The 26,673-nt window shown below is 41.5% G+C and overlaps 1 protein-coding gene across 3 annotated transcripts in view; it reads left to right on the plus strand.

Annotated features, from left to right (window-relative positions):
* The window catches only part of Map2k6 (mitogen-activated protein kinase kinase 6), a 134,354-nt gene extending 108,008 nt beyond the window's left edge, over positions 1-26,346 (plus strand). For all 3 annotated transcript variants that reach the window (XM_006970454.4, XM_076543652.1, XM_042283046.2), the window contains exons 11-12: positions 8,224-8,269; positions 14,022-26,346. In XM_006970454.4, coding sequence (XP_006970516.2) covers positions 8,224-8,269; positions 14,022-14,099 — 124 coding nt within the window. In that variant the 3' untranslated portion in view covers positions 14,100-26,346. The remainder of the gene's footprint in view (positions 1-8,223; positions 8,270-14,021) is intronic.
* The last annotated feature ends 327 nt before the right edge of the window (positions 26,347-26,673 follow it).

Here is a 26,673-nt window from a genome sequence, read left to right on the forward strand (position 1 = left end):
TTCTGGAGGCCTGGGGGGTCTTAAAGCCCCTGGAGAGTCTTCTTTTCCTACTTTAGGGTTGGTCAGTTTGAAGACACAGGTAGATTGGTTGATTGGTCCACAATTGTTGTGTGACATGTCCTGCCTAGCCCTGACCCCGCTCCCTATCTGTCTGTCCACCAGGCTGCTATCCTCCAGCCCATCAAGGCTGCTTATTACTTGTTATATGTTTAGTGTCTTAGCTTGGCTTTTTATCACTGTTAAGAGACACCGTGACCATGGCAACTCTTACAAAGGAAACATTTAATTGGGGTGGCTTACTTGCAGTTTTAGAGGTTCTGTCCATTATCATCATGGTGGGGAGCATGGTGGCATGCAGGCAAATATGGTGCCGGAGCTGAGAGTCCTACATCTTGCAAGCAACAGGAAGTTGACTGAGAGTCACACTGAAGGAAGCTTGAGCAAAGGAGATCTCCAAGTTTACACCCTCAGTGACATACATACTTCCTCCAACAAGGCCATGCCTCCTGATATCACCACTCTCTTGCGGGGGCTACTTTCTTCCAAACCACCAAGGTCAGAAAGTCATGACTTGGGGTGGACCAGCAGTTGCTACAGGCAGCATCACGGCACCCAGTTAACTCTTGAGGCCAGAGTGCCAGGTGCTTACTGTTTTCATTTTTACTTTTCTCCAGTAGTGTCAGAGCAATAGTGCCTTGAGTGAAGAAAGGGAAACCGAGGCATTTATTCCTCATGAATGCCAAGATGAAAGGAACACCAATCTGTTCGCCCCTTTTTTGCAATCAGTCTCTTATTTAAGCTAGCATACAAAGTGATTGGTTTTGTTGAGGTTTTTCACAAGTATTTTGTTGTTTTTGTTCCCTTCTCCGTCTCCTTTCTGCGTTCTCTTACTCTTGTTGGTCTGTTTGTCCCCACAGAAGCTCTCTTCTGCTTACGTGTCATGTATTCCCTCATGGCCTCCTCCATTAAGATCGCTTCTTCCCCTCTCATGGCCCCCTTTTAGATTCACGACCCACCCCCCTCACACCCACACATACCTACCCACACCCCTACACACACACCCTCCCACACTTAACCCCCTACTGTATTAGTCAGGGTTCTCTAGAGGAACAGAACTGAGACTATGAATAAGTATGTACATATTCTGACTCCTGACTCCTGAAGAAGTAGGCTCTCACACCAGAGAAGGAGTGGATTTGCCAGTGAGGGTAAGAGCAAAGCAGAAGAGAGCAAGCTTCCTTCTTGCATGGCCTTCATGTAGGCTGCCAGCAGAAGGTGTGGTCCAGATTAAAGGTGCATTTTCTCACTTTCAAGAGATCTGGATTAAAGGTGGGTAGGTCTTCCTACTTCAAATGAATTAAGTAAGAAAAAAAAATCCCTTATAAGTGTTCTCAGCCCCTTGGATTTTAGTTAATTCCAGATATAGTCAAGTTGACAACCTTGAATAGCCATCACACCTGCACACATACACAGACCCCTACACACACACACAAACCCCTACATACACACACACACACACACACACACACACACTTGTATTCATCCCCTGTCTCTAAAATTAAAATCCTGACTCTATATGAGAGAAAACGGGACCTTTGTTTTCCTGAGTGGCTTACTTCACTTGACATGATTTCTAGTTCCATCTGTTTTCCTGCAAATGTCACAGTTGTATATTTCTTTGCAGATAAAGAAGTTTCCTACGTGTGTGCGTGCGTGCACACAGACACACACACTTTTTCTTTCTCTATCCATCTGGATAATGGACTTCTAGGTTATTGGACCTTTAAATTATTATGGATAGTGCAACAGTATGCTCAGTTATGAAATATTTGTAGCCGGACAGAGAGTTCTTTCTGTGTATGCCCGGGAAGAGGGGTAGTGGAGGTGATAGAGCTGGGTTCTGTGGTAATTCTAGTTTTAGTTTTTTACCAAACCTCCATAGTCATTTCCAAAGTAGCTATACAAGTTTACATTCCCAGCAGCAGTGAACAAAGGCTCCTCTTTGCCTGTACCCACACCAGCAATTTTTTGTTTGTTTTCTTTTTTTAAACGTTATATTATTGTTTGAAACTTTCATACATACATGTAGAGTGTATTTTTATTCTATCCATCCACCACTACCTCCCTCCAGCATCCCTTACTGCTTCCACCTTGTCTGCCTCCCAACTTCCTGTCCTTTTTTTTTAATGATTGTTAAGAATCCCCTAAGTCCAATTAGTGCTGCATATCCTCAAAGAAGAGTGACTCTCCCTCATCAAGTGGCCACCAACCACTCAGATCCTCCACCAAGGGTGGGGTCTCCAGGGACCCCTCCCCATCCATGAGGAATTTTGATCAACTTGATCTTCTGCAGGTCTTCTCTGGTAATAACAGCTGCTGTAAGTTGATGTGTGCAAAAGCCAGGTCACGTGTAGAACTCAGCCTCTCCCAGCCCTCTCCCACATCCTCTGGCTTGTATATTTTTTCTGTCCCCTCTTTTATTGGCAATAGCCATCATATTTAAGATGAGCTGGAATCTCAAAGAACTGTTAATTCGGAGTTCTGGGATAGCTAAGGATGTTGAAAATGTTTTCAAATATTTATTGGCCATATGTGTTTCTTCTTTTGAGAATTATCTATTTAGTCCATTAGCCCATTTATTGGTGGGAAGATTTATTTATTGGGGTGTTTAAAACTTGTTGTTATGTAGTATAGGTAGCAAATCCTTGTCTGAGGTGTCGATGGCAAAGCCTTTCCTCCTGTTCTGTTGGCTGTCTTTTCAGTCTGATAATTATTTCTTCAGCTGCATAGAAACTTTAATTTCATGTAATCCCACTAGTCAACTCTTGGGATTATTTTCTGTGGAATAAGAGTCCTTTTCACAGTTCTTGCCTATGTCAGTATCTTGAAGCATTTCAGAGGAACACAGAGCAATAATGATTCTTAGAAATACTTCTTCCATTATGTAGTCATTTCAAAATAGCACAACCGAAGGCTACTCCTTTTCCCCAGTGTACATTTTTAACATGGAGATTTTAAATAATTCCTAAGGTGGGTAGCACTGACCTGTATTAGTTACTCTTCTATTGTTGAGATAAAACACCACACTCAAGGAAATTTATAGAAGAAAGAGGTTATGGTTTCATAGGGATAAGCCTATCATTTCAGGGAGGCATGGCAGCAAGCAGCAGTCATGGGGGCTGGAGCAAAGGCCAAGGGCTGACATCTTGAACCTCAAGTAGGAAGCAGAGAGAGCGAACAGAGAGTAGGGAGAGATCATTAAGCTCTCAGAGCCAACCTCCAGTGACATACTTCCAGCAAGACCACACCTTCTAAACAGCTCCAAACAGTGCCACCAAGTGGGGCCCGAGTATTCAAATGCTTGAGACTATGGGGAACATTTCTCATTCAAACCACCACATGACCAAACAGGCCTTGTTTTTGGATGCATGATACTGAATTCTAATAGGAAATCCTTACAGTCTAGTCTTACAGAAAGTTTAATATAAGAGTTTATTTTTTAAAAATGGGATCTTAGCAGATGGTGCATATATATACACCACACACATACCACACACACACACACACACACACACACACACACACACACACACACACACACACACAATCCATATGTTTTTGTACTGTGTGCATTTATATAGTGTGTATATATATATGTATATATAGTGCATGTATTTGAGTACATATAGTTGTTTGTGCATGTATGTTGTATATGTTTTTGTGTGTATGTAGATGTTATGTGTGCATGAGGGGGGCAGAGGTCAACTACAGGTGTCATTTCTCAGTATGATCCACCTTTTTTTTTGAGACATGGTATCTCATTTAGCTAGGCTGACTGGCCATGAAGCCCAAGGTTCTTCCTGCCTTTCCCTCTTCAGTGCTAAAATTAGAAGTGTGCACTGCTGCTGTTAGCTTTTTATGTGGGCTTTGGAAGTCAAACTCAGGTCTGCATGCTCATGGGTCGAGCACTTTCCGTACCGAGCCCGCTCTCTGGCCCAGCAGCTCGGCAGTTTTCACTGGAACCTCTTCTTATATGTTCACACAAGAGAGTCCTAGAAACAAGCTGCCCTCTGCTACAATAGTTCGGCTTACATTTGCATTTCCCCCAGGCCTACTTTGGAGTCTCAGTGCCCAGCTGAAGAGCCCATTGGCATACCCAAGTGGGGTGGAGGCCTGTCCAGATGTCAATACTGTTTGTCTCAGGGGCTAGAATGAAAAGTCGATTAAGCACAGTCTGTCTGTTCAGAAAAGGACAGTAAAAGAGGCAGTAGATATTTATTTATCTTTTGACAAATGTATGACTTCACAGGCACACTGTGTTTTTATTCTGTGGACGCACCAAATAGCCCTTCTTGGAAATGATCAGGGTGAGTTCAAATAGGCAGAAAGCCTCTGGTCAGCATAAACTTCAAGCTAGCAATTCTCGAGACAGCGCGGATCTGTTTTGTAGTGTCAGCCATGGTCAGGAGCCTGTGTTGTGGCATTTGGAAGAGGAATTAGAGAAGTTAGCTAATTGCACACTTGAAAATGACAAGCCACTCGAACATTCAAAAGTCAGACTTCAATCCAAGAAGAAAGTGGTGTACCTTTGAACTCCAAGGTTGTTATTTTATACTGAATTTCAAGCATTTCCTACTAAACATGGAAAATTTGCTTCCACCTCAACTTTATCTTGGGTATCTTTACTATTCTTAGTGCCTCTTTTGAAGTGTTTTTGATTAAGAAGATGGAGAGAATAGGTTAAATCTGTTATACTAAGTCAATGAATGGTCTTTCTTTTCCTCCCTCCATCCCTTTCTTCCTCCCTCCCTCCCTCCCTCCCTCCCTCCCTCCCTCCCTCCCTCCCTCCCTCCCTCCCTCCCTCCTTCTTTAGATAGGGTTTTCCTGTATACACTAGGCTGTCCTAAAAGTCCCTCTGTAGCCCAGGCTGGCCTTGATTCCATAATCCTGCTGCAGCCTCCTGAGTGCTGGAATTATAGGCATCATCACTATGGCCAGCTGCTGTGTAAGTCCTTTTCATTACAGCTCTGTAGTTGGAGATAAACTTTCCTTTCTGACCAGGGTCCATAAGTCAAGAAGTAGCTTATTGGGCAGCTGGGCAACAGCCTCTGAGGTTTGAGGAATCTTAAACATTTTCTCACTGATCAACTAGGGTGACTTTCCCCAAATTTGAAAAATGCAGATTAAAGCAAGAGAGAAAATTTTGCAAACTGTTCTGGAGGATGAAAAATGTCCTGTTTTTAGTGCATGAGCTGGCTGTTTGGAACCTGGGGCCTATGCAGGGACACTTTGCTCAGCCTGGGAACAGGGGACTGGACTTGCCTGGACTGAATCTACCAGGTTAAGCTGAATCCCCAGGGGAGTCCTTGCCTTGGAGGAGATGGGAATGGGGGCTGGGCTGGGGGGAGAGTGTGGGGGGGAAGCAGGGTGGACAGGGAAATCCATGGCTGATGTGTAAAATTAAATTAAGTTATAAAATAAAAAATGCAATAAAAAAGACTTCACAAAGTGTTACAACAACAACAACAACAACAACAACAACAACAACAAAATGTCCTGCTTCAAGATCATTTTTACTTAAAGCTTGAAACCCTCAGGGCTGGGGTTAATCACCTGGTGGTGGAGTGCTTTCCTAGTCTGGGCAGGGTCCTGGGCTCTCTCTTCAGTGTCACAAAGACAAGAAGAGATAAAAGAGAGGAACTTTTAAAGCCTTTAGACCAACTGGGAGATCATGGTTGTTATAAGAACCAATTATTTTAACATTTCAAGATCAAGATGTTTCCCTTGGCTAATCATTCTCTTAGTTCTGCTATTGAGTAAAAAGTTAGTCATGGGAAGGTGGAACATAAGAGTGTTTTGGATTCAATATATTTTAAACATTTTTAAAATTTCCTTCCTTCCCTTCTTTCTCCCTCCCTCCCTCCTTCCCTCCCTCCTTCCCTCCCTCCCTCCCTCCCTCCCTCCTTCCTTCATTCCTTCCTTCTGTCCTTCCTTCTGTCCTTCCATCCTTCCGTCCTTCTTTCTTTCTTGAGTGTGCAGGGTGTATGCTGCCATGGTGTGCATATGGAGGTCAGAGGGTAGCTTCTGGGAGTCTGTTCTCTCCTTCTGCTGGGTGGGTTCCAGGAATAAAACTCAGGTTGCCAGGCTTGGCAGCAAATGCTCTTACCAGTGAAACCATCTTTCTGGCCCCTCAGATTTCATATTTAACCACTTGCATATTGAATATAGTTTTAATATTGTGTTTGTGTTTCCTTTCTTTGATTTAATAAGTTAAATCGTTTAACCAATGGAGAATTTCTAGGTTTAAATTTGCTTTGAACAATAGCTGGATATTTGGGGCTTCTGTATAATTAAAAAAAAAAAATCTAGGATCTATGTGCAAGGCAGTAATGTCCTCAGAGGGCAGTTCTGTGATTATGAGAATTTAGACAACCTTTAGTTACTAGGAAGGCAGAAGAGAGAGGTAGGAGGTATTCATAATGAGAATATAAATAAATAGCATATGAACCAACTGGAGATGATTCTTCCAATTGAGTTCCATTTTAGAGAAGGAAATAGGAAATTGAAAAAAAAAAAAAAAAGAAAAAGAAAAAGAGGGCCACCCAATGGCACACAGTCCAAAAATGTTTAGCAACATCCTTGGCCTCTATCAAATGCTAGCAAGAACACCTGCTAACTAGTTGTGACAACCCAAAATGCCTCCAGATATTGAGAAATGTCCCCTGGGGTGGAGGTACAGGATCATCACCATTGGGAACCACCAACATTGACCCTCAGGATATAGGCATATACAAAGCCATGAGTGGGTTAAAAATTCATTCATTTCACCCAGGCACACATTCCCATATCAGTCCCACGCTGACAGTTGATAATTCTTCTTTCTAATGCACTCTTATTTTTTATCCCCAGTTGAGATGAACTTTCTCTCATAGGTTGTCTGGTCCCTGAGGTCCCTAGGTCCTAGGTCTGCCCTCAGTTCCAGGTTGAGACTTCTGCCCTCACCTCTACCTGTACCCTGTCTCAGGTTCCCTGGCTTCTACCCACAGCATTGCCTGGAATCAACTGGTAGGCTGCTTTTAAGTTGTTTTGGTTCAAAAACTTCCTCCCCTTTTAATTTTTAAAGAGAATTTTTGATTTTGCTTAAAACCGTATAGTTTAAAGTCTCCCACTGACGTCACTCTCCCTCAGTCTTGTACTTTGCTTCCCTCATGGTGATTAGCTTCCGTGGGTGCAGCAGAGCACATGTCACGTGTCCAAGACCTCTCTTGCTCAAAAGGATCTATCAGCACACATCCTAGGAGCCCAATATGCTGTCACATTGTGGTTCTTCTGCTTTATTGACAACTTTCTTTCCATTCACGTATGATTTTATGGTCCAGTGGCTACAGAAAGCTCTAGGTTGTTTCGCACATCATAGTTTCCAAGGTTGTCCTTTTCTCCATTCTATAGCCTGGAACTCTAACATCAAGTAAACTGTTTCTTTCCTTTTTCCATTTTAGAGCCAGGGGTGGAATGAGAATCGGGGTGGGTTGAGGACAGGGGTGATGGGTTTGGTCTCTTTCATGTTGCAGTTTTATGAGGATTGCCTCTGGTATCAAATGTTATTAAATGTCTGGGTATTCAGAGAACTGAGTGACCACTAGACAGTACTGCACAACCACAAACTATTTCTAAGAATAATTGCTAATTTGCTGACTGAATATACTTTCCTTTTTTTTTTTTTTTTTAAATCTACTAAGACACAGTGAACAAGTAGCTCTACCTTAGTTAAATATAGGTTTCTGTCTCAGGCAGGTATATGGAAGGGAGGACAGGCAGGGAGGACAATGCAGCTGAAGGCAGTGAAGAGTGCTTAGTGTCCTGTAAGAGACACTTGCTGATTTCTTTTCTAGGAGGTGGGATAGACGCTACCCTGAAGGAAAGTACAGATAGGTTTGGAAATGCAATGGTTCTGGATCAGACGAGTTAGACCAAATGTCATTCATGATGTATTAAAGGAGAATAAACACACATACACACTACACCCACACTTATCCATTTAAGCCCACAGTGGCTTCAAACATAATTTGTAAGAGTTTATGAGTTACAGTAGAAGAAGTCAAGATAAGAAGCCTGTTTTCTGTGTCTTAAAAAAAAAGATAGTTATGGTCAGTTTTATACTGGTCTTGAAATCCTCACAGTGAAAAATGTGATTTTTAATGTGATTATTATTTTTTCTTTAAGCTTGAAGAAAAATTCCAAAGAACGGCCCACGTATCCAGAGCTTATGGTGAGTGTGAACACTTTGGTGTGTGTTACCAAACTAACTCACTAACAGTGAAGTAGCCATGGCTAAGATGATGAGGAAATCACTAGTTAGGAAGAGTTGATCCATTGAGATATGGTTGATTCCCAGGAACTGGACTAAAGAAGGAGTTAAGGGCCCTTCCTCATTGTTTTTTAATATTTTATTTTATGTGCATATATTTGTGGGTATTCATGTGTCACAGTGCACATGTAGAGGTCAGTTTTCTCCTTCCACCATGTGGGGCCTGGGAATTGAACTCAGGTCATCAGGCTTGGCAGCCAGGGCTTTTACTCACTGAGCCATCTTGCTGGCTTATGTTCATTTTTTTTTTTTTGTTTGTTTGTTTGTTTTGTTTTGTTTTGTTTTGTTTTGTTTTTTGATGCAAGCTCAGACTGTGTCATCTTTCCCAGTGATGTTTTTCCATGTTGGTAAACCTGGAAAACATTTATGTTCGTGAAATTTATATTTTCATATTTGGAAGAGTCCCACTGTAAATGTACGGGAAATGTGAGTTTTGAGACTTAAGTGAGATAGCTTACCGGCCATGTGGTCTATCAAGTTTTCAGAACAAATCTTGGACGAATTAGATGAATTTCTTTCTCCTTGCCTTTTGGTCTTCATGTTGGTGGAAAGAGGTAGAGTAAAGCACCTGCTTCTGTATTTATTGTTTGTCCTATCAGTAAAACATGGATGAAAATCAAAACCCCAGCACTGTCGCTCTATAATAGTGTTTCTACCTAAATAGATGTTGAATATGCAATGAGTACATTTTGGAGATAAATGTAAAATTTAGGCTATCTGTGAATTTGTGTTTTTATCACCCCCACCTCAGATTTATCTTAACGATCAAGGTTTGAATCTTAACAGTGGGAGGGAGATATGCTCAGTTCATTTATGTTGCTGTGATAAACTACCCCAACAAAGGGCAACTTAAGAGAGAAAGGGTTCATTTCAGTTCACAAGTCTAGGCTATTCCATCACTGCCAGGAAGCCAGAGCAGCAGCAGGTCAAGGCAGGTCATCCCACCCCACTTACAGTTGAGAGCAGAGACAGAAATCAGTACGTGTTAGCTGCTGGTTTGCATTTAGCTTGACTTTACCACTCTTAAAACAAGTCAGGACCCTCTGCCTAGGGAATGGTGGCACCCACAGTGAGCTGTATCTTCTCATATCAATGAACTCAATTTAGGCAGTTTCTCACAAACATGCCCATAGGCCAACCCAAGGTAGATAATCCCTTATTAAGACTCTCTTCCCAGATGGTTTTGGGTTATGCCAAGTTGATAGTTAAAGGTAACCACCCCAGAGAATTATGATGTTGTCCAGTCCCAAGAGAGGGAAGAGCAAAATTTGAGATCCTTTATTAGTGGACCTGCTAGCAGCAGTCTTCCAGGTGCTTTCTTCTGTCCTACCTACAGCCTCACCATCCGGATCAGCTGGGTGCATCATAGACATGTAGGCTCCTGATACCTCTTTTTGAATTGTGTTTTGAGGTACCTGAGACACAGAGAAGGAACCATTTGGAAATATCTGTAAGAGTTATAGAAGAGAGGTTGGAGATAGCTAAATGGCTGGGCTCTGTAACTCCAGCTCCAGAGGAGTTGATGTCAGCTTCAGGCCTCTGTGGGTACGGTACTCACATGAACATTCTACCTCCCCATACACATACACACAAAATTAAAAATAAGATATTGTGCCGGGCAGTGGTGGCGCACGCCTTTAATCCCAGCACTTGGGAGGCAGAGGCAGGCGGATCTCTGTGAGTTCGAGGCCAGCTTGGGCTACCAAGTGAGTTCCAGGAAAGGCGCAAAGCTACATAGAGAAACCCCGTCTCGGAAAAAAAAAAAAAAAAAAAAAAAAAGATATTGAAAAAAGCGTTATAAAAAAGATGACCTGTGTGATCATCTCTGGCATGTGTTGTTTCAGGTCTGGGTATTAGCTTTGGTTTATTTATGCTAAACCATTCTCTGATTGGAAGAATTGGAGTCAGGCCAATTCCTGGAGCATCCATTATCCCCCTTTAAAACAACAATGTCCAGTCTTCAATACTCAACAGCTTTATAAAAATAGATGTGTGATATTTGAGGATGTATCTGCATGTTTAAGTTGAATATTTGTTCTTGGATTATTATTACTTTTTTAAAAGTGACCAACTGGAGGCCTTCCCAGGCCTGACTGCCCCTTTGTGGTGTGCTTGGACTAAAAGAATTTCACATGAAGTGTGACAGACAGGAAACAATTCCTGTGGGATCTTAGGGAACTTCAAATCCTGATGTCTGCTTTGTAACTAATTGTTAATATAAGAACATTTTCTCTGTAGTTCAGCTATTTACAGTGAAGAACATCACCACCCCCCCTTTTAATCTAAGTGGCCTCTTACCAAAAATTTCATCAGAAAACATTTGAGGAAAAAAATATTTCCTATACATCAGCATCTGGTATTGATGTCTACCTTCCCACTACAATCTAACAAACACTGAGGGGTTTTGGCATGTCTATTAATGTAAGATTGTGTGGACAACCTCCCCCTTTATGGCATTAGCCATTGTGGTACTGGAAATGGACGTGCCTTTTAAGACCATAACTATTCCCTGCTTTCCTGTGGAATTGAGGTTTTTAAATGGAAACTCTGAGTCGGAACTCCCTGACTTCAGCACTGGGCAACACGTGGTGGGAGGCTATTGTTTCAATTTCAGGAATTTGTAAAGAGGTAGGAAGGGTTAAAAAAAGATATTTTTTTTCCAAATAAAGGAATATTATTATCAAAGCTCCAACCCAGATATGTACTTGTTATAGTATTCCCAGTCGTTTTCCCCCTAATTCAGATTGAGGGCTATACATGCCTCAGGTCCATTTTATCTGTACATTTCCTTGAACTTGTGCTTTGTAGCATTTTTCTTCAACAGCAGATATCAGCCAATTCTTTTTTTTTAAAGATAGTATTTTAGGTTACTGAGCCATGCAGTTCCTGTTAAAATGAATGACTTAAGCTGAAAGCAGCCATATTCGATAAGACAGCAAAAAGAGCATCTGCCGTGTTTCAATAGAACTTTATTTAAAAGTCCGAAAGTGTATTCGTAACTTTTCTATTTCTGTGATTAAAGCACTATAACTGAGTCAGTTTAGAGAAAGAAGGGTTGGTGGGGGCAGATAGTTCTGGAAGGTTACAGCCCTTGATGATGGAGCCCAGGTGGCTGGAGCGGGAGGCTGAAGTGCCACATCTTGAACTGCAAGCAGGAAGCAGAGATCACCAACAGGGAATGGCATGAGTTTTTGCAACCACAAAGCTGCTCCCCCTGACATACTTCCTCCAGTGAGGTCATATCTCCCAAACCTATGTCAACAGCATCACCATCTTGGGACCAAGTCTTTAAACATCTGAGCTTATGGGAGACATTTCCCATTCAAACCACCACAGACAGGGAATTAGATTTGGATTCTGGATTGCAGTTTGACTCCCCCTGCCTTAGATGGTTACCACCGGAAATAGTAACCAGGCTGGTTAGATGATTTCCCAGTGAACTGATTGTCTTCTCCAAATGTCTGAGGAAGTTCTTGATTTGAATTGCAGTGTAAAACAAGGATAACTGAACCCACAATCCTGGAGGTTGAGGTGCATATGTGGGGTATTTGGGAGGCCTGTTGGTGATGGGGGCTTGCTTCTCTGAGCCTGGCAGCATGTCCGTGAATTTCTTTGCTTCCTCATGGCACTACAGGAATCCTAAATACTACAGAGTCCTCTCTCTTAAGACTTGGCCTTTTTTGGGGGAAACTTAGTCTGGGGCTGTAGCCGGGGACTGTTTATAAGACCCCATTTGCCCACCTGAGGTTGCTGCCCTTTCTATTCTTAGTCTATTCATTGCTTAGAGAAGGAATTGAGTTCTCAACACTCTAACTTCAAAGCCCCATACAAGACTACTCACACCTTCCATGTTGATTGGCTTGCCTGCTGGACCCCTAAGTATTTTCTTAGTCTGGGATAAACTAAAAGATACCTAAAGGATTTGTTTTTAATTAAGGGTTTCATATATTATTATATAATTCATTCATGGACTCAAACTCTATGTATTGGGCTGGTAACAGCAGAATCAGAGTCAAGGTGGGGCTGACAGGCATTGGAATCGGTCATCAAGACAATCTGAGGTTTGGCATGTTGTGTTTTGATAGTAAAAAGCTTTTTAAGCATGTTAAAGAGCCCCAAATGTCAAGAGGATGTGGGAAAGCTAATAAGTATGATGGTTAAAGTAAAACAACAAAAACAAAACCATGGTAAGTGTGCCGTGTAAGTGGTCAGTAATTGAAAGTGATATCACTATTTGGCAGATGGGGGAATTCAGAATGAAGGGCCTTGAATCTAGAACTTCACATTGGGTGTAAGGCTCTGAGCCAGCACACAACCCATATCCTCTAATGGGCAAAACAGGAGATCTTTCCATGTTCTGAGTCACAGTGCTCAACAGTGACCACCTACTTTCTTTTGGGTTTTATTTCTTTGTTCCTTCCCCCATTACATTGTTTCCTAAAATTTGCATGGGTGGGCATTCAGTTCCCCACAAAGCTGACTCATACAGCCCTCTACTGTCAGGTTTCAAACAAATATAATTAGAAAACCTACTGGCAGGCAGAATGAAGGTTGCAAACTGAACCTCTCATCAGGGAAACAGAGTGAGTCATCTCATGTCTGCATGAGAAAACACCCAGGTTGAGCCATTCCAACCAGCCACTGAAAGTAGTACCCTGAGACTGTCGGAGACCTGGGCATGGTAGGTGAGGTGGAAGGGTGTGTGGTACTGGTACCTGAAGGAATTGTCCTTTTGAGTTCCTTTGCTTGGTTTCTGTTCTCACTAGAAGAACTGACAAACACGATCTAATGTATGCCTCTCTAACTGGAGATTGAAGGCTCTGTAGCCCGACACTTATAGCCCAACTGAGCAATTCAAGGATTGTTCTGCACACAGAAAAATGGCTTAGTCATCTGACTTGCTTTGAAATATGTGGGCTCTTGTATCATGCCTTACCTTTTCTAAACAAAGTCTAAGTTTTTTTTTTCTTTAAATTGACTTAATCTGAGCTGTATACAAAGAAATTTTTTCTTTTCTTTCTTTTTTTTTTTTTTATTTTCTCAATCTTTAATCTCTGAGTTGAATTTTCTCTGAACATACCAGTAGTCTGGCATTATTCTGTGAATAGATCAAACTTTTTAAGATGGATATAATGTAGCCCTTAGCTGTGGGTGTGGCCTTAAAAATGGCCTTAGGTGTTTTAGTTCAAACCAGTTTTCCAATGTTAAAGGCATGAATGCCTTCCTTGCCCATTTACTGTTCAGAACATTGATATCTTGTTCCACCACCCTGTTCTTATTCCCATGAAGTAGAAGAATCTAAGTCTCTGATTTTAATCATTTTACTATTGCGGCTGTCTAAAATGACTCTGTAGAGATGGTCTTACCCAATCTTTGTATTTCTGTATGGATGGAATTATGTAGCATACTTGCATATGTTATTTAAATTAATAGAGTCTTTGTATTGGAAGCCTAGATATACCAAAATTAGAGAGAACCTTAAAATATGCATGTCAAAAAAAATAAGTGCTTGACTTTACAAAAGATATGAGAAATCCAATTTGCTTCAGTAGAGATATTAACCTATTTATTAAACCCATAGATTCATTTGCTAATTTTATATATTATCAATGTCAAGTATTAATGCCATGTATTTTTTTCTTTTCTTTCCCAGCAACATCCATTTTTCACCCTACACGAATCCAAAGCAACAGATGTGGCATCTTTTGTAAAACTGATACTTGGGGACTAAAAAGCCATGGACTTACTGGTTGACCCTACTGTGGATTGGTGGGTTTACAGGGTGAAGTGAGTTCATTACAACACCAACAGGAAAAGTCATCTTGAGATTATTGAACCCTGCCTTTTTGAGGGTTTTTTTCCCTATTTTTTCTTTTTCCTCTCCAAAGGGGGCCATGGAATCTCTAGTATAGAATGAACTCTCTAGATGGATGAAATATGATAAAGGCTTAGGACTTGAAAAGGTGATTAAATATTTAATGACGAGTCATATGAGTCCTCAAGCTTCTCAGATTTCTCGTGTTCTTTACAAAATGAATGCATTGGCCCTGGTAACAAGGTGCTACAGTAGTGATGAAATTGTAAAGTAGATTTGTAGTGTATCCCACTTATTATTTTAATATTTATGTTTCAGTGCTTGGTTGGAAATATTCCATTTTATGCAAGAAGGAAGACAGAGAGGCAAAGCTGACTTGGCAGTATTTATAGGGCTTATATTTTGTAAGTTCAATCATGTCTGTGGTCCAGAGGAAGTTATTTAATATGCATCTGTAAGAATACTATAAAAATCTCAAGCAAAGGGGCTCTTCCTGTGCAGTGTGGCTTGCAGCTGTTGTGGCTGCTGCTCCCAAACTTCAACTCAATCCTGGGTAACCACCGCAACTTTTGAATGAATTGTCAAAGTATCTTGATCATATCCCAACCCCCAACTTTGGAAAACATGGAAGTCACTTGTATCATGGCTCAAAGAGTAAAAACCAATGGGTCTCTTCAAATTTGTGGTATAGTTTCAGTGAAAAATGAAACTAATGGAAAGTGGTGTGCTCTTTATATTTACTTATCTTTCTCTGTGTATGCATTTGTGTATGTATGTGTTTGTGTATGTATGTGTGTGTGTTCGTGTGTGTGTGTGTGTGTGTGTGTGTGTGTGTGTGTGTGTGTGCATGTTCCTTTGTTAAACCAAGTCCTACTAAGTGGCTTCTAGAAACACCTATATTAGAAGGATACCTGTCAGTCATGAGATGCGATACGAAAACTCACAGAGAGAAATGAAGCGTCCTGCTCTTGATTCTCCTCAGTGGATGTACCCCAAGGCCTGCCTTTGTAATTCGCGAATTACCCTGCTTTGCTTGTTTGTTTTCATGTTCCATAAAAAATGCCTTATTATTAGAAGGGCTGTGATAGGAGACGCTAAAAGGCCGCGGTCTTTCAGTGAAATGAAAATGTAATGTGGAATCCTGCCTCGGCACAGACTGCTAAGTTGTCATAGGCTCAGGCCATGTCAGGCGTTCCTATAAGCATCATGGAGTGGCTTGTTCCACTTTCAAGTTTTAACAGACTGACGAAACAACCAGGTATTTTCTTGTGATTAAGGACACCATGGATCCTCTAGTTGAAGCTTCTCTGATCCTCTAGGATTAAGAAGTTTTATGAGTGGCAGAGAAAAGATAATCTTTGGCTAAATAGTGAGGAACCATTACTTTAGGACATAGTATTAATTCAAAGTTACTATTAGAATATGAGGACGACATGTTGATAAAAAGAGAAGAAAGGAAAATATACTTTTCCCCCTTCCCTGACCTCATGGAATTCTCCTTTCCTTCCCTCAAGATTTTGAAGCATTAACAGTCGAGTTTTCACTGTATTATTTGCATCTTCAAGACTCTTGCACAGGATGCTTGCTTAGAGTGTGTCTGACACTTCCGTTTCTCTTCTATATTCTGTTGTAAGGGCCACCCATTGGCAGAGCTGTGGAGATGGCTGCCAGTAAAGCACTTGCCTCCCAATTAAGGACCTGCGTTCAGATTCCCAGAACCCACAGAAGCTGGGTATTGAGCACATAATTACATTGGGCCTGTAATCCCAGAGATGGTGAGACAGGAGGTGGAGACAGGCACCTGGAAGCCCGTGGCTCAGTTAGCCTGGCCTATGTGCTGAGATTCTAGGCCAGGGAGAGACTTTGTCTCCAACAAAAGGTAGAACGCACCTGAGGACAGATAACTGAATTTGCTCTCTGACCTTCACAAGTGTGTTGTACATGGGCACACTCACTCCGTCCCCCCAAACACACAACACTTACCCATATACTGCACACACATGAACACAATATTCCTGTTTGATTAAGCGCAGCTTCTTCTGCTCTAAAGACACTTTTTATTTATTTCTCACCGGAAATGTGGTATTATCCTTTTGATCATGTCCATTCAACTTCCCAGCTACATTTCCCAGTCTAAAAGTTCCTCTTTTTGACATGGAGGGAGACCACATCTGTCTTCCTGCTCTGGTCACTCATCTACGAGGACAGAAAGTAGTGGGAAAAGGCCTGGGGCGCCTCTCAGGACTTGTAGTGACAGTCAAGTCAGTCATCTTTCTGGTGTGGATCAGATTGGTCTCACTTGGTTTCCTGCTTTGAAATGCTTTTAACAAAGAGCACACTTTTGCACTTGTGTACCACCTGTGTGGTCTGGACTGTAAGCCCAGGGCAGGACCTTGTCAAACACGCCATAGTGGGAAGAGGAACTGGGTTAAGCCTGGTACACTTTGGAGCCACTTAGGAGCCTGTGTGAGTGCCAAAGTCCTGGCCCCAGAGACTTGGAATAAATTGGCCCAGGTAGAGCCTAGGAATTAGTACTTTAAAGAAAGGGGGAAAAATATAATCCCCCATGAGTTCCTGATGCACACCAGTCAGGGTTGAGGGTACTGGTAAAATCAGAATGAAATGGTCCCCTGAAATGGAGAAGAGTGTATATAGATGTAGCCAAAATGGATTGTTGTTTCTAGTTCTTGACCATCTTCTAAACCTAACAAAATTTTTCACATGCCAAAGTTCGCCAACATTTCCTTCTTTATGGTGCCATTGGAGGGTTGTCTCAGTAACTCTTTTTGTGTTTGATGCTGTAGGCCAAGATATTGAGTACTTAGGTGTATCAAATAATTAGGTCCCACCTGCTTCATAGTAGTCCTTTGAACCATGCCATTCAGATGTCAGTGTTTGTCCTGGCAACTAATAGTATATTGCCATGCCTATAAATTATTTCAACTCAAGGCTGATGGATGCTGGCATATGCTGTGCTGAAGTTTGCTCAGTCTTTGGCCAGTGACTTTCAAAACTGAGCTCTCAGCCATTCAGCACTCCCTTCCCTATATTGTTTCATTCTCTATCTTGTTGATATTTTTGGTTTGTCTGCCTCCTTAATTATGAAATTAAAGATTGGAACCATTCTTTGCTGTTCATCAGTGGACACTGCCAGATGTCATAGTTTAGAATGAAGCAGATGGAACTGGGGAGATGGCTCAGGAGGGAAAGGTTCTGTGGGGGAAAGCATGGAGCTTTGGGTTTAGATCCTGAGTATTCATGTAAAAGCCAAGCGTGGTGGTTTGTGCCTGTAACCCCAGTTTGAGGAAGGGGAGGACAACTGGGTAGATCCTGCAGCCCATTGGTCAGCCAGTCTATCTAAATCTATTAGCTTTAGGTTCAGGGGAGGAACTTGTCTCACAAAACAAAGTTGGAGAGAGATTGAAGAAAGACGCGTCACATTGACCTTTAGTCTCCACATACTCATATACATGTGCATCTCCCGACACATGAACATACACCCACACCAACAAGTACGTACAACACATACACACATCACACATACACAATATTTTTAAAAATGCAATAGAAACAGTCAGTGGCCTCTGCATTAGAGGAGATGGGTACCGAGATGAGCACTCACCTTGATTCTCTTAATAAACTTGATCTAGAGTCTTATGTCACCACAAAAGAAGTCAAGAGGGGCTAACATGTCATAGTTTAACTTCAAAATGTCTTAATTAGCCCCAGAGTTTCTACTCAGAGGGGTCACTTTCAAGAGTGTTTAGAAAAAACATGGTTTTTGTCCTAAAAGTACAATGGATATCTAGTTCTTAATTTCTATTATTTTTTTCTTGTTGTACGGGGGGAAGGGTTATGTTCTCTGACCTTGAAAATAACATTTATGTATTCACTCAATTCATCAGGGTGGATGTTCTGCAAGTGAGGTGAGTTTCTGTCACACTAAGATTTTGTCAGAAAGTCTCTGACTTTAAGGGGATTTTCTGGCTCAAGGAACCCCCTGCTTTTATGGAGGTAGCAAGTGAAATGGTACTTGGTCATGGTCTTTTTTTTTTTTTTTTTTCAATTTTTCAAAAGGAGTGAATACTTTTCCATCAGGCCATTGAAAGTAGACATTGGGGTGGAAAAATGCCAGAGTAAATCTCTGAAGAAATGGCTACCAGATGAATGGACACGACATTTCATCCTGGAGATCCCATCGATGGTCCTCTTTCCTTGGCCCTCTCTTCATTTAAAACACTGTTGAATGTACTGTCAGCTAAAGATAGTCTGTAGCTAGAGTTTTCCTGCCTTGCCCACAGTCAGGACAAATCTCTGTCACCCGCCAGTCCCACAGCTGCTCAGACCCAACCAAGCAAACACAGAGACTTATATTGCTTACAAACTGTATGGCCGTGGCAGGCCTCCTGTTAACTGTTCCTATATCTTAAAGTAACGCATTTCTACAAATCTACACCTTGCCACGCGGCTCGTAGCTTACCAGCATCTTCACATGCTGCTTGTCCTGGCAGTGGCTGGCCGCGTCTCCTTCTGCCTTCCTGTTCTTTTATTTCTCCTCTCTGTTAGTCCCGCCTATACTTCCTGCCTAGCCACGACCAATCAGGTTTTATTTATTGACCAATCAGAGCAACTTGACATACAGACCATCCCTCAATACAGCCAAGTGCAGACCATCTCAGACACCTGTACTCAGGCCCATGGTCCTAATCATCCTCTATGCAAACCTGCTGGGTAATGCCACAAGGAACCCAAGAAGGGCTCCCACAAGACATACATTAACATCCCACAGCACTTCCCCTTTTCTTTTTTTTTAAAAAGGAAGGTTTTAACTTTTACACATCTCCAAAGCCAGCTTGGTATATTTGGGAATTTGGGCGTAGCTTCTCTTACTACTTCCTGCTGGAGGGGGGCGCAGTATCTTATGGGGACACAAAGAATATTTAAGGATCATGGAGTAGTCCGTGAGGCTGTATCGTCTGAGCCAGTTGCCTTGAAACAATTCTGGATGTTGAATCATCTAGGCCATGGTGTCATCAGAGACCTTTCAGGTGGTCTTGGCTGGTCAAACCTGATGTATCTTAATCTGGAACAAATCCATAGCCTCTGGCTTTCTGTAGAAACAAAAGCAGAGTCTCCTTTCCAAAGCAAAACATCCTTAGACATAAATTTCAAAATTGAAATACCTTTAAAATATACACATTGATTCAACTGAGCAGTCTTTACAATCAAATGTCTTTCTGCAGTTAAAAATCCCAAAGACAATATAATCCAGACTCTCTGTGTGATATCCATCTTTACATGGCTTATTTTTTATATTACTTTTACTTTCTCTTTAAAGACTTTACTATTTTAAAACTTTCTATTTCTTTATATAACTGTCTATGTTCCTTTTCCTCTCTCTTCCAAGCCTATGTACATTTTTACACACATTGTAAAGCATTTAAAGTCTTGTTCCATCTGAATCTGTCTTATTGTGAATCCACCGCCTTAAACTGCAGCATTTGTAAGACTGAAACAGCGCTATGGCTGCTGGCTCCGCCCACCTCAGCTTCCCAACATGGCGGTGGTACGTTTACCGCCAGCTCTGGGAGCTATCATGAGTCTATGCTTTTATCCAAGCAGCGTGTAGCCCAGAAACCTTTTTTGTTTTGTAACTAGCAAAGGCTAAATCCACCACGCAGCTTAATGTGCCACTTGCAGAGGCCTCATTTCGCCTTACTGCAGGTTAAGCGCACACGCCAGGAACGCACAAGTAGCTCAAACCAGCAGCTGCCGCTCATTTGAGAGACACGATTAGGAAGCTGTTTTTAGCTCCATTTTAGAATCTTTTCTCAGGTTTTAGGTAGAAACTCTTGCCCCACGTTGGGCGCCATTTGTAGCTAGAGTTTTCCTGCCTTGCCCACAGTCAGGACAAATCTCTGTCACCCGCCAGTCCCACAGCTGCTCAGACCCAACCAAGCAAACACAGAGACTTATATTGCTTACAAACTGTATGGCCGTGGCAGGCCTCCTGTTAACTGTTCCTATATCTTAAAGTAACGCATTTCTACAAATCTACACCTTGCCACGCGGCTCGTAGCTTACCAGCATCTTCACATGCTGCTTGTCCTGGCAGTGGCTGGCCGCGTCTCCTTCTGCCTTCCTGTTCTTTTATTTCTCCTCTCTGTTAGTCCCGTCTATACTTCCTGCCTAGCCATGACCAATCAGGTTTTATTTATTGACCAATCAGAGCAACTTGACATACAGACCATCCCCCAATACAGCCAAGTGCAGACCATCTCAGACACCTGCACTCAGGCCCATGGTCCTAATCATCCTCTATGCAAACCTGCTGGGTAATGCCACAAGGAACCCAAGAAGGGCTCCCACAAGACATACATTAACATCCCACAGCAATAGTCTTTGGTTTTTCTATGGTCTTAATTGATTAAATTATAATTCTCTTGGAAATTTGTTGAAAACTAGAACCTATTCCCTAGGAAAATGTAAGTCATGTATGAACCATCATTTTTCAAGCATTTCTTTGTTGGGGTGGGATGGAAGTTTGTAGATCTCATCGATCAATAGACTACAATAGAATGTAGATCAATCAACACTATAGAATGTAGACTGTGTCATTCTCGATTAAGTTGGCAAAATTCCTATAAAGGCTCAGATGGTAAATACTTTTGGCTTTCTGTTTCATGTTTTTGTTTGTGTTTTTTTTTTTTTTTTTAAATCTTCTTTAGCTCTTCTGTTGAAATCCAAAACAATGCCTAAATGAGTGAGCCTGGTGGCTGTGTTGCAATAAAAACTCATAAAACCAAGCATGGATTGTATTTAGCTTACAAGGCCATGGCTTGTCTTAGACCATCAAACACAAAATTCTAATTGATAAACTATATGAATAGAGTTTTCAACTCCATATTTGGCTTAACTGTGAGGCCTATTAGGAAGATGCATATAGGAAAATAAAATCAGAAATAATGGGGAGTGTTTAGTTGCATGAATGTCTCCTGTTCATTTCTCCAGGTAAGTATTTATGACTCCAGAAGGTGATGGAACAGTTTTATCTCAGTTAAATGATATCCTTTTCATGACTATGTAATTGACATCATGATCGAGTTTAGTTTGGAAGAGGCACATTCTTAGATGTTAATTGTGTCCTTGAGTCTTAGCTTCTTTGCGTTTTCTTTTTCTCTGCAGTGGAATGTGCATGCAAGGAGAGTAGCAAACCCAAACACCAACTGTTGTGTTTCTCTCTTCCTGGAACCACAGTGGACTGTGAGACTAGACTTGGCATTACAAGTAGAAGGCAGATAGGAGTCTTTCATTTTACTTTTAATTTAAGTCTCTCTCTCTCTCTCTCTCTCTCTCTCTCTCTCTCTCTCTCTCTCTCTGTCTCTCTCTCTCTGTCTCTCTGTGTCTGTGTGTACATGTACATGTGGACTGGATCCCCTGGAGCTGGAGTTATAGGAAGATATAAGTTGTTTGATGTGGGTGCTGGGAACTAAACTCAGGCCTCTTGGAGATCAGTGAGTGCTCTTAACCACTAAGCCATCTGTCTATCCTATTTTATTTTACTTTATTTTTTTGGTGTTTTTGAAATAGGATCTAATGTATTCCAGACTGACCTCAAACTTTGCTATATAGTTGAGGATGACCTTGAACTTACAACCCTATTGCCTCCATCTCCCAAGTGCTGAGATTACAGGTGTGCTTCACCACACCTGGTTTTACATGGTGCTGAGAAGTGAACCCAGGGTTTCATGCATTTTAGACAATCACTCTATCTGGGCTATATCTCCAGTCCCACTGTTACCCACTTGACTACATCTCTAGTCTGACATCTTCAGAAAGGTGTCCATCTCATCCGTTGACTTGTTTGCTTATTTGTCCACTGTCCCCAAAGTAATTTGGAGTAGTTTAGGGTCAACAGTTCTGTTCCTGGTGATCTTTATAGGGCTCCTGTTTGCATCGTGATTAGACTCATGCTGTCCGATTTGAGATCTGCCTCTGAACTTGCTTCTTATTTACCCATTAATACATTTCTGATTCAAGGGACCTGGACACAATGCTGCCTTTATGATGTAATTTCTCCTGGGTTGCCACCCCTCATGAATTTCTGAACCTCAGAGCCTGTTGGGTCGGTATGCACCCAGAAAGTCATGCCATCATCTGCCTCTGTCAGTATTTGTACCCTTGGCTCTAAGATGACTGTCCTGAAGAGCTTCTGCTTTTTCCTTTACCTCCTTCCAGAATGGAACATGTTTTAAAGCTATTAGTATCTTTATTGTCTATTATCTATTACTTTTATAACAAATCACACTTAGAAAGACATGCAGAGACTCCTTCTGAGGGCATATTGAAATGTTTGGTCAAATAGTCTACCTAAAAGAATGTTTTTGTTTCATCAGGGGAAAATGAAACCTGAATTCTAGAACCTTCAAAGCTGAGCTATTTTCCCTTTGGAATTAGCACCAAATCCAGAGACCACCTTTTCTTGAGGCTTTGCTATTGACAGCTATGGAAATCCAATCTTCCCAAGGCAGGTCCTTTGGAGACAGGGCATGATTTGGGCGTTATCTTTGTAATTCCCAGCCCAAACTTCACTTTTTGGGCAGAAGTCTCACAGAAACATCTTTCTACTAAAAATGAGGAGGAGTCTAATTTAATAAGAGACAGAAGCCAAGTTCAAGGGCTTTGTAGTAGGGAATTTTTGTTTTGTTTGTATTTTTTTTTTTAAGATTTTTTTATTTATTATGTGTACAGAGGAGGGTACCAGATCTCATTACAGATGGTTGTGAGCCACCATGTGGTTGCTGGGAATTGAACTCAGGACCTCAGGAAGAGCAGTCAGTACTTTTAACCTCTGAGCTATCTCTCCAGCCCCTGTTTTGTTTGTATTTTAACAATTTATTTAAAAATTCTATTAGCAAATGTGCTAATAGAATTTACATGTACTGAGGGATTGGAGAGATGGCTTAGTGGTAAGAGACCTTCAGGTCCCCAGGACTCATGTAGTGACTCACAACTTTCTCTAACTCTAGTTCTAGGGGATCTGATGCTCTATTCTGGACTCCTCAGGCACCTGCATGTCTGTGCTGCATATAACCCATAGACGTATACACACATACACATTAAAAAAAAAAAAACCCACAAAGCAAAACAGCCAAATCTTTAAAATAGTTTATTTAGTCTACTCTTGAGATTCTGAGAAATTTGTGACCACGGGGTTTCTTCATCTGAATTTAGCAATTCGGCCCCCTTTTCTTGGGAGTTTATAGTTAGAATTTTGGAGATCTGCACTGAATTTCTTTCTGACACTTGTCAGTATAGGCAGACTTCTGTGAAGAGTAATCTTTACATGCTCCAAGCCTCCCCATAGGTTATAATTGTGCTTTTCTGAGGTTCAGGGTCTCGTTCAGGAAATGAAACTTTTGTGGGATGGAGAGCAAGGACAGGTGTATGCACTAACTGGTTCCTGAACGTGTGAAACAAACACTCTCCTGTGTAATCTGTAGACTGAGCTTAGGCCAAACCATTTTAGTGTGTCCTTTTCATTTCTTGTTACTCTCCCTTTGTAGATGACCTAGGTTGGCTTGTGTGGGTGCTTTCACACAGCAAAAGTCAGTAACATTTATGAAACAATGAGCCTCATCATTCTAACATCTTAAAAATATCCCAGAGAACTTTTAGCTAGCTTACAAAGTAGCAGGTGTGCTTGTGGCATTTTGAAACATGCTGTGTTTGTGCTGAACCTCACTTCTGCTCCCTCCTCTTCCCCTAGCTCAGTCTTCCCCATCCTTGCTTAATCCCTTCTCTTCCCAGTATTTCATCTTCAACTTTTATATTATTTGTTTTCTATTACCATGTCTGCCCTTCTTCCTTAACCCCCCCCCCTTTTGCTCTCTCACGTGCCCATCACTAGTTTCCTGACATCTACACACACCCACTCCCTCCCTCATTAATACACACGTGTACAGATAGACGCTATGATGCACATGTGCGAGAGGACATGAGGTGTTTCTCTTTCTGTGCCTGGCTTGCCTCACTTGATACATTTCAGTCATCCATCTTTCTCTAAATTTCAGTTTTCATTATGGTGGACTCAAATTCCATTTGTATACACATCAAATTTCATGATCAGTTCATCAGTTGGTGGATATCTAGGCTGATTCCATAGCCTTACTGTTGTGATTACAGCAGCAGCAGCAATAGGCATGGATGTGCAAGTACCTCTGTAGAAGGGTGAAGAGTCCTTTGTTAACTCTCATTCCTTTGGTAACCTCCATTTGGACTTTTAAAAAGGAGCAACCGGATTGGGCATTCAGTTTCCTTAAGTAATATTTAATCAATACCCTTCCTTCCGTTCTGTGGACTTCATGGGAAATACACTTTATTTGGAAATATGATTATTTCCTTTCCAATTTTATTTGCCAACCATGTGTATTCTAAAGGAAGCTCTCAAGCCAAAGCAAACATGACTTGATGCAAGAATAAAGTTCGTCTGGATAACTGTTTTGTGGTACCCAAAATGTCCTGAAAGAAGATAACAGAAGGATGTCCACCCATCCTTCAGAACTCCTAATTCTAGCCCTCACAGTTAGTGTGGGGAGAGTTTAGAGTAGGAGAAACAGGCTGTTGTGGGTCTGCTTGTAGACTCCTTCATCTTTCCTGCCACATGCACCATGCTGGTGCTGACTATTCTGGGCTAAAACCATCTTTTTTCTTTAAAATGAGGCAAATTGAACTGCAGGATGTAGAATTTATTAAGAGTTTTGTTCAGGAAGGACCATGTAGAACATTTCCATGCCTTTGAGTTAAGTGTTGAATTTAAGTTCTGACCCTGCAATCTCACTTACATACATGAAGGAGCTGGGGGTATATACTTCACCTTGAATTTTCCTGTATGGAAACAAGTGAAGCTGATTTTTTTTTTTTCCATACCAGAAACACCCCGCATCACTTTATGGTGAAAGGAAAGTTAGGAATATCAAGTGATAACTTTTGTTAAGTGTTGGGATTGTATTTTACAAACACCCATTTTGTCAGACAGCCCTCTAGTCTATCTTTGCCTCTTGTCTGAGGCGGCCCCGTACGTTCTTATGTTAGCTTAGCTTTCTTGTCAGCCACGTTGTATGTGGTGGGTCTTTTTTTTGTTTGTTTGTTTTGTTTTTGTTTTTTAATTTAACAGCTTGTTATAACTGGTAATATTACCTCAGAAATCCTAAAATCAAGGCAATAAATAACTCACGTGCAGGGTTTGAGGTAGATATAAACATTGTAGTTGATTTATAATAGATGTAATAACAGTTCCAGGAGTATACCTAGCTAAAGGTTGATGTGGCCTTAAATAAGTCATGTGTGTTTGTAACATTTGAAATAGCTGAATCGCCTGGGTCCCTTTCTGGAGAAATCCATCTTTCCCTGCAAATACCATTGATGAGGGCTGTATAATAGCTGGGTCACTGGCCTCTGTCAGTCATGAAGCCGATAATATACTAATTTGCCAAAGGTGGGGTGGTTTTGTTTTATACTTATGTACAGGTCATGGTATGATGGAGTTCCTATCACCAGATCTTGAAAAATGTGCAACATTGTTTTCCTCTTTAATTCTCATCCAAGAGCATGTTAATATATGTTTTTGATATGCTATGAAGTATGTCTTTGAATCCATGCATTTGACCAAGACAGTGGCAGAGGTGTTAGGCCAGCGGTTGTTATGTGGCTCTCTGGGCTCCCTTCTTACCACCTCAAAAGGAAAATGAAACTGAGAGATTAAGTCAAACTTGAATTTCTGTGTTGAAGAGGAGCATCCACTCTGACTTCCCATCTCAGGATGTTCTTCAGTTCCACACTGGTGCCAAGGAGGAAGGTTTGAGCTGCTGACACTGTAACTTTTCTCTGGATGTGTGTGTGTGTGTGTGTGTGTGTGTGTGTGTGTGTGTGTGTGTGTTCACACTGCATGTGTTGTGTCTCATCAACCTGTGAACTGATTCAAACAGTGGAGAAGACAGCGATAAAAGCAAAAAAGAAACACCTAACCACTTCAATTCTATCAAAGTGCTAACCATGCTTCCATAGCTGGATCAAATAATGTCAGCATTCAGGAGTGATGTTCTTGAGTGAAATGGTGTGTTATCTCATAAGAAATTGTACAATTAATAAAAGACATTAAAAAGTGCAGTGGGTCAGTATGTTCCTTGAATTGCTCATGAGACATGTTCTAAGAATACTCCCTTTAGGAGAAGACTCTCTAGGTGGACTGTAGATATAGCTCAGGGTTGGGGTCTCTGTGTAGCCTGAGCAAGTGTGAGCCCCACTACAGCAAAAAAGCAAAGCCAAACAAGACCTTTGAGGCCAAAGTATTGCCTGCATGATTTAGCCCTACCCCTCTCCCTCTGTTCCCGCTGTCCTATTCTCACCTGATGTTTGTATCTCTGATTGTCACCATGACCAAAAGCAATGCAGAGAAGGAAAAGCTCCACCTGGCTCATACTTTCAGGCT

This window comes from Peromyscus maniculatus, chromosome 8 (genome assembly GCF_049852395.1).
Source record: "Peromyscus maniculatus bairdii isolate BWxNUB_F1_BW_parent chromosome 8, HU_Pman_BW_mat_3.1, whole genome shotgun sequence".
Lineage (NCBI taxonomy): Eukaryota > Metazoa > Chordata > Mammalia > Rodentia > Cricetidae > Peromyscus > Peromyscus maniculatus.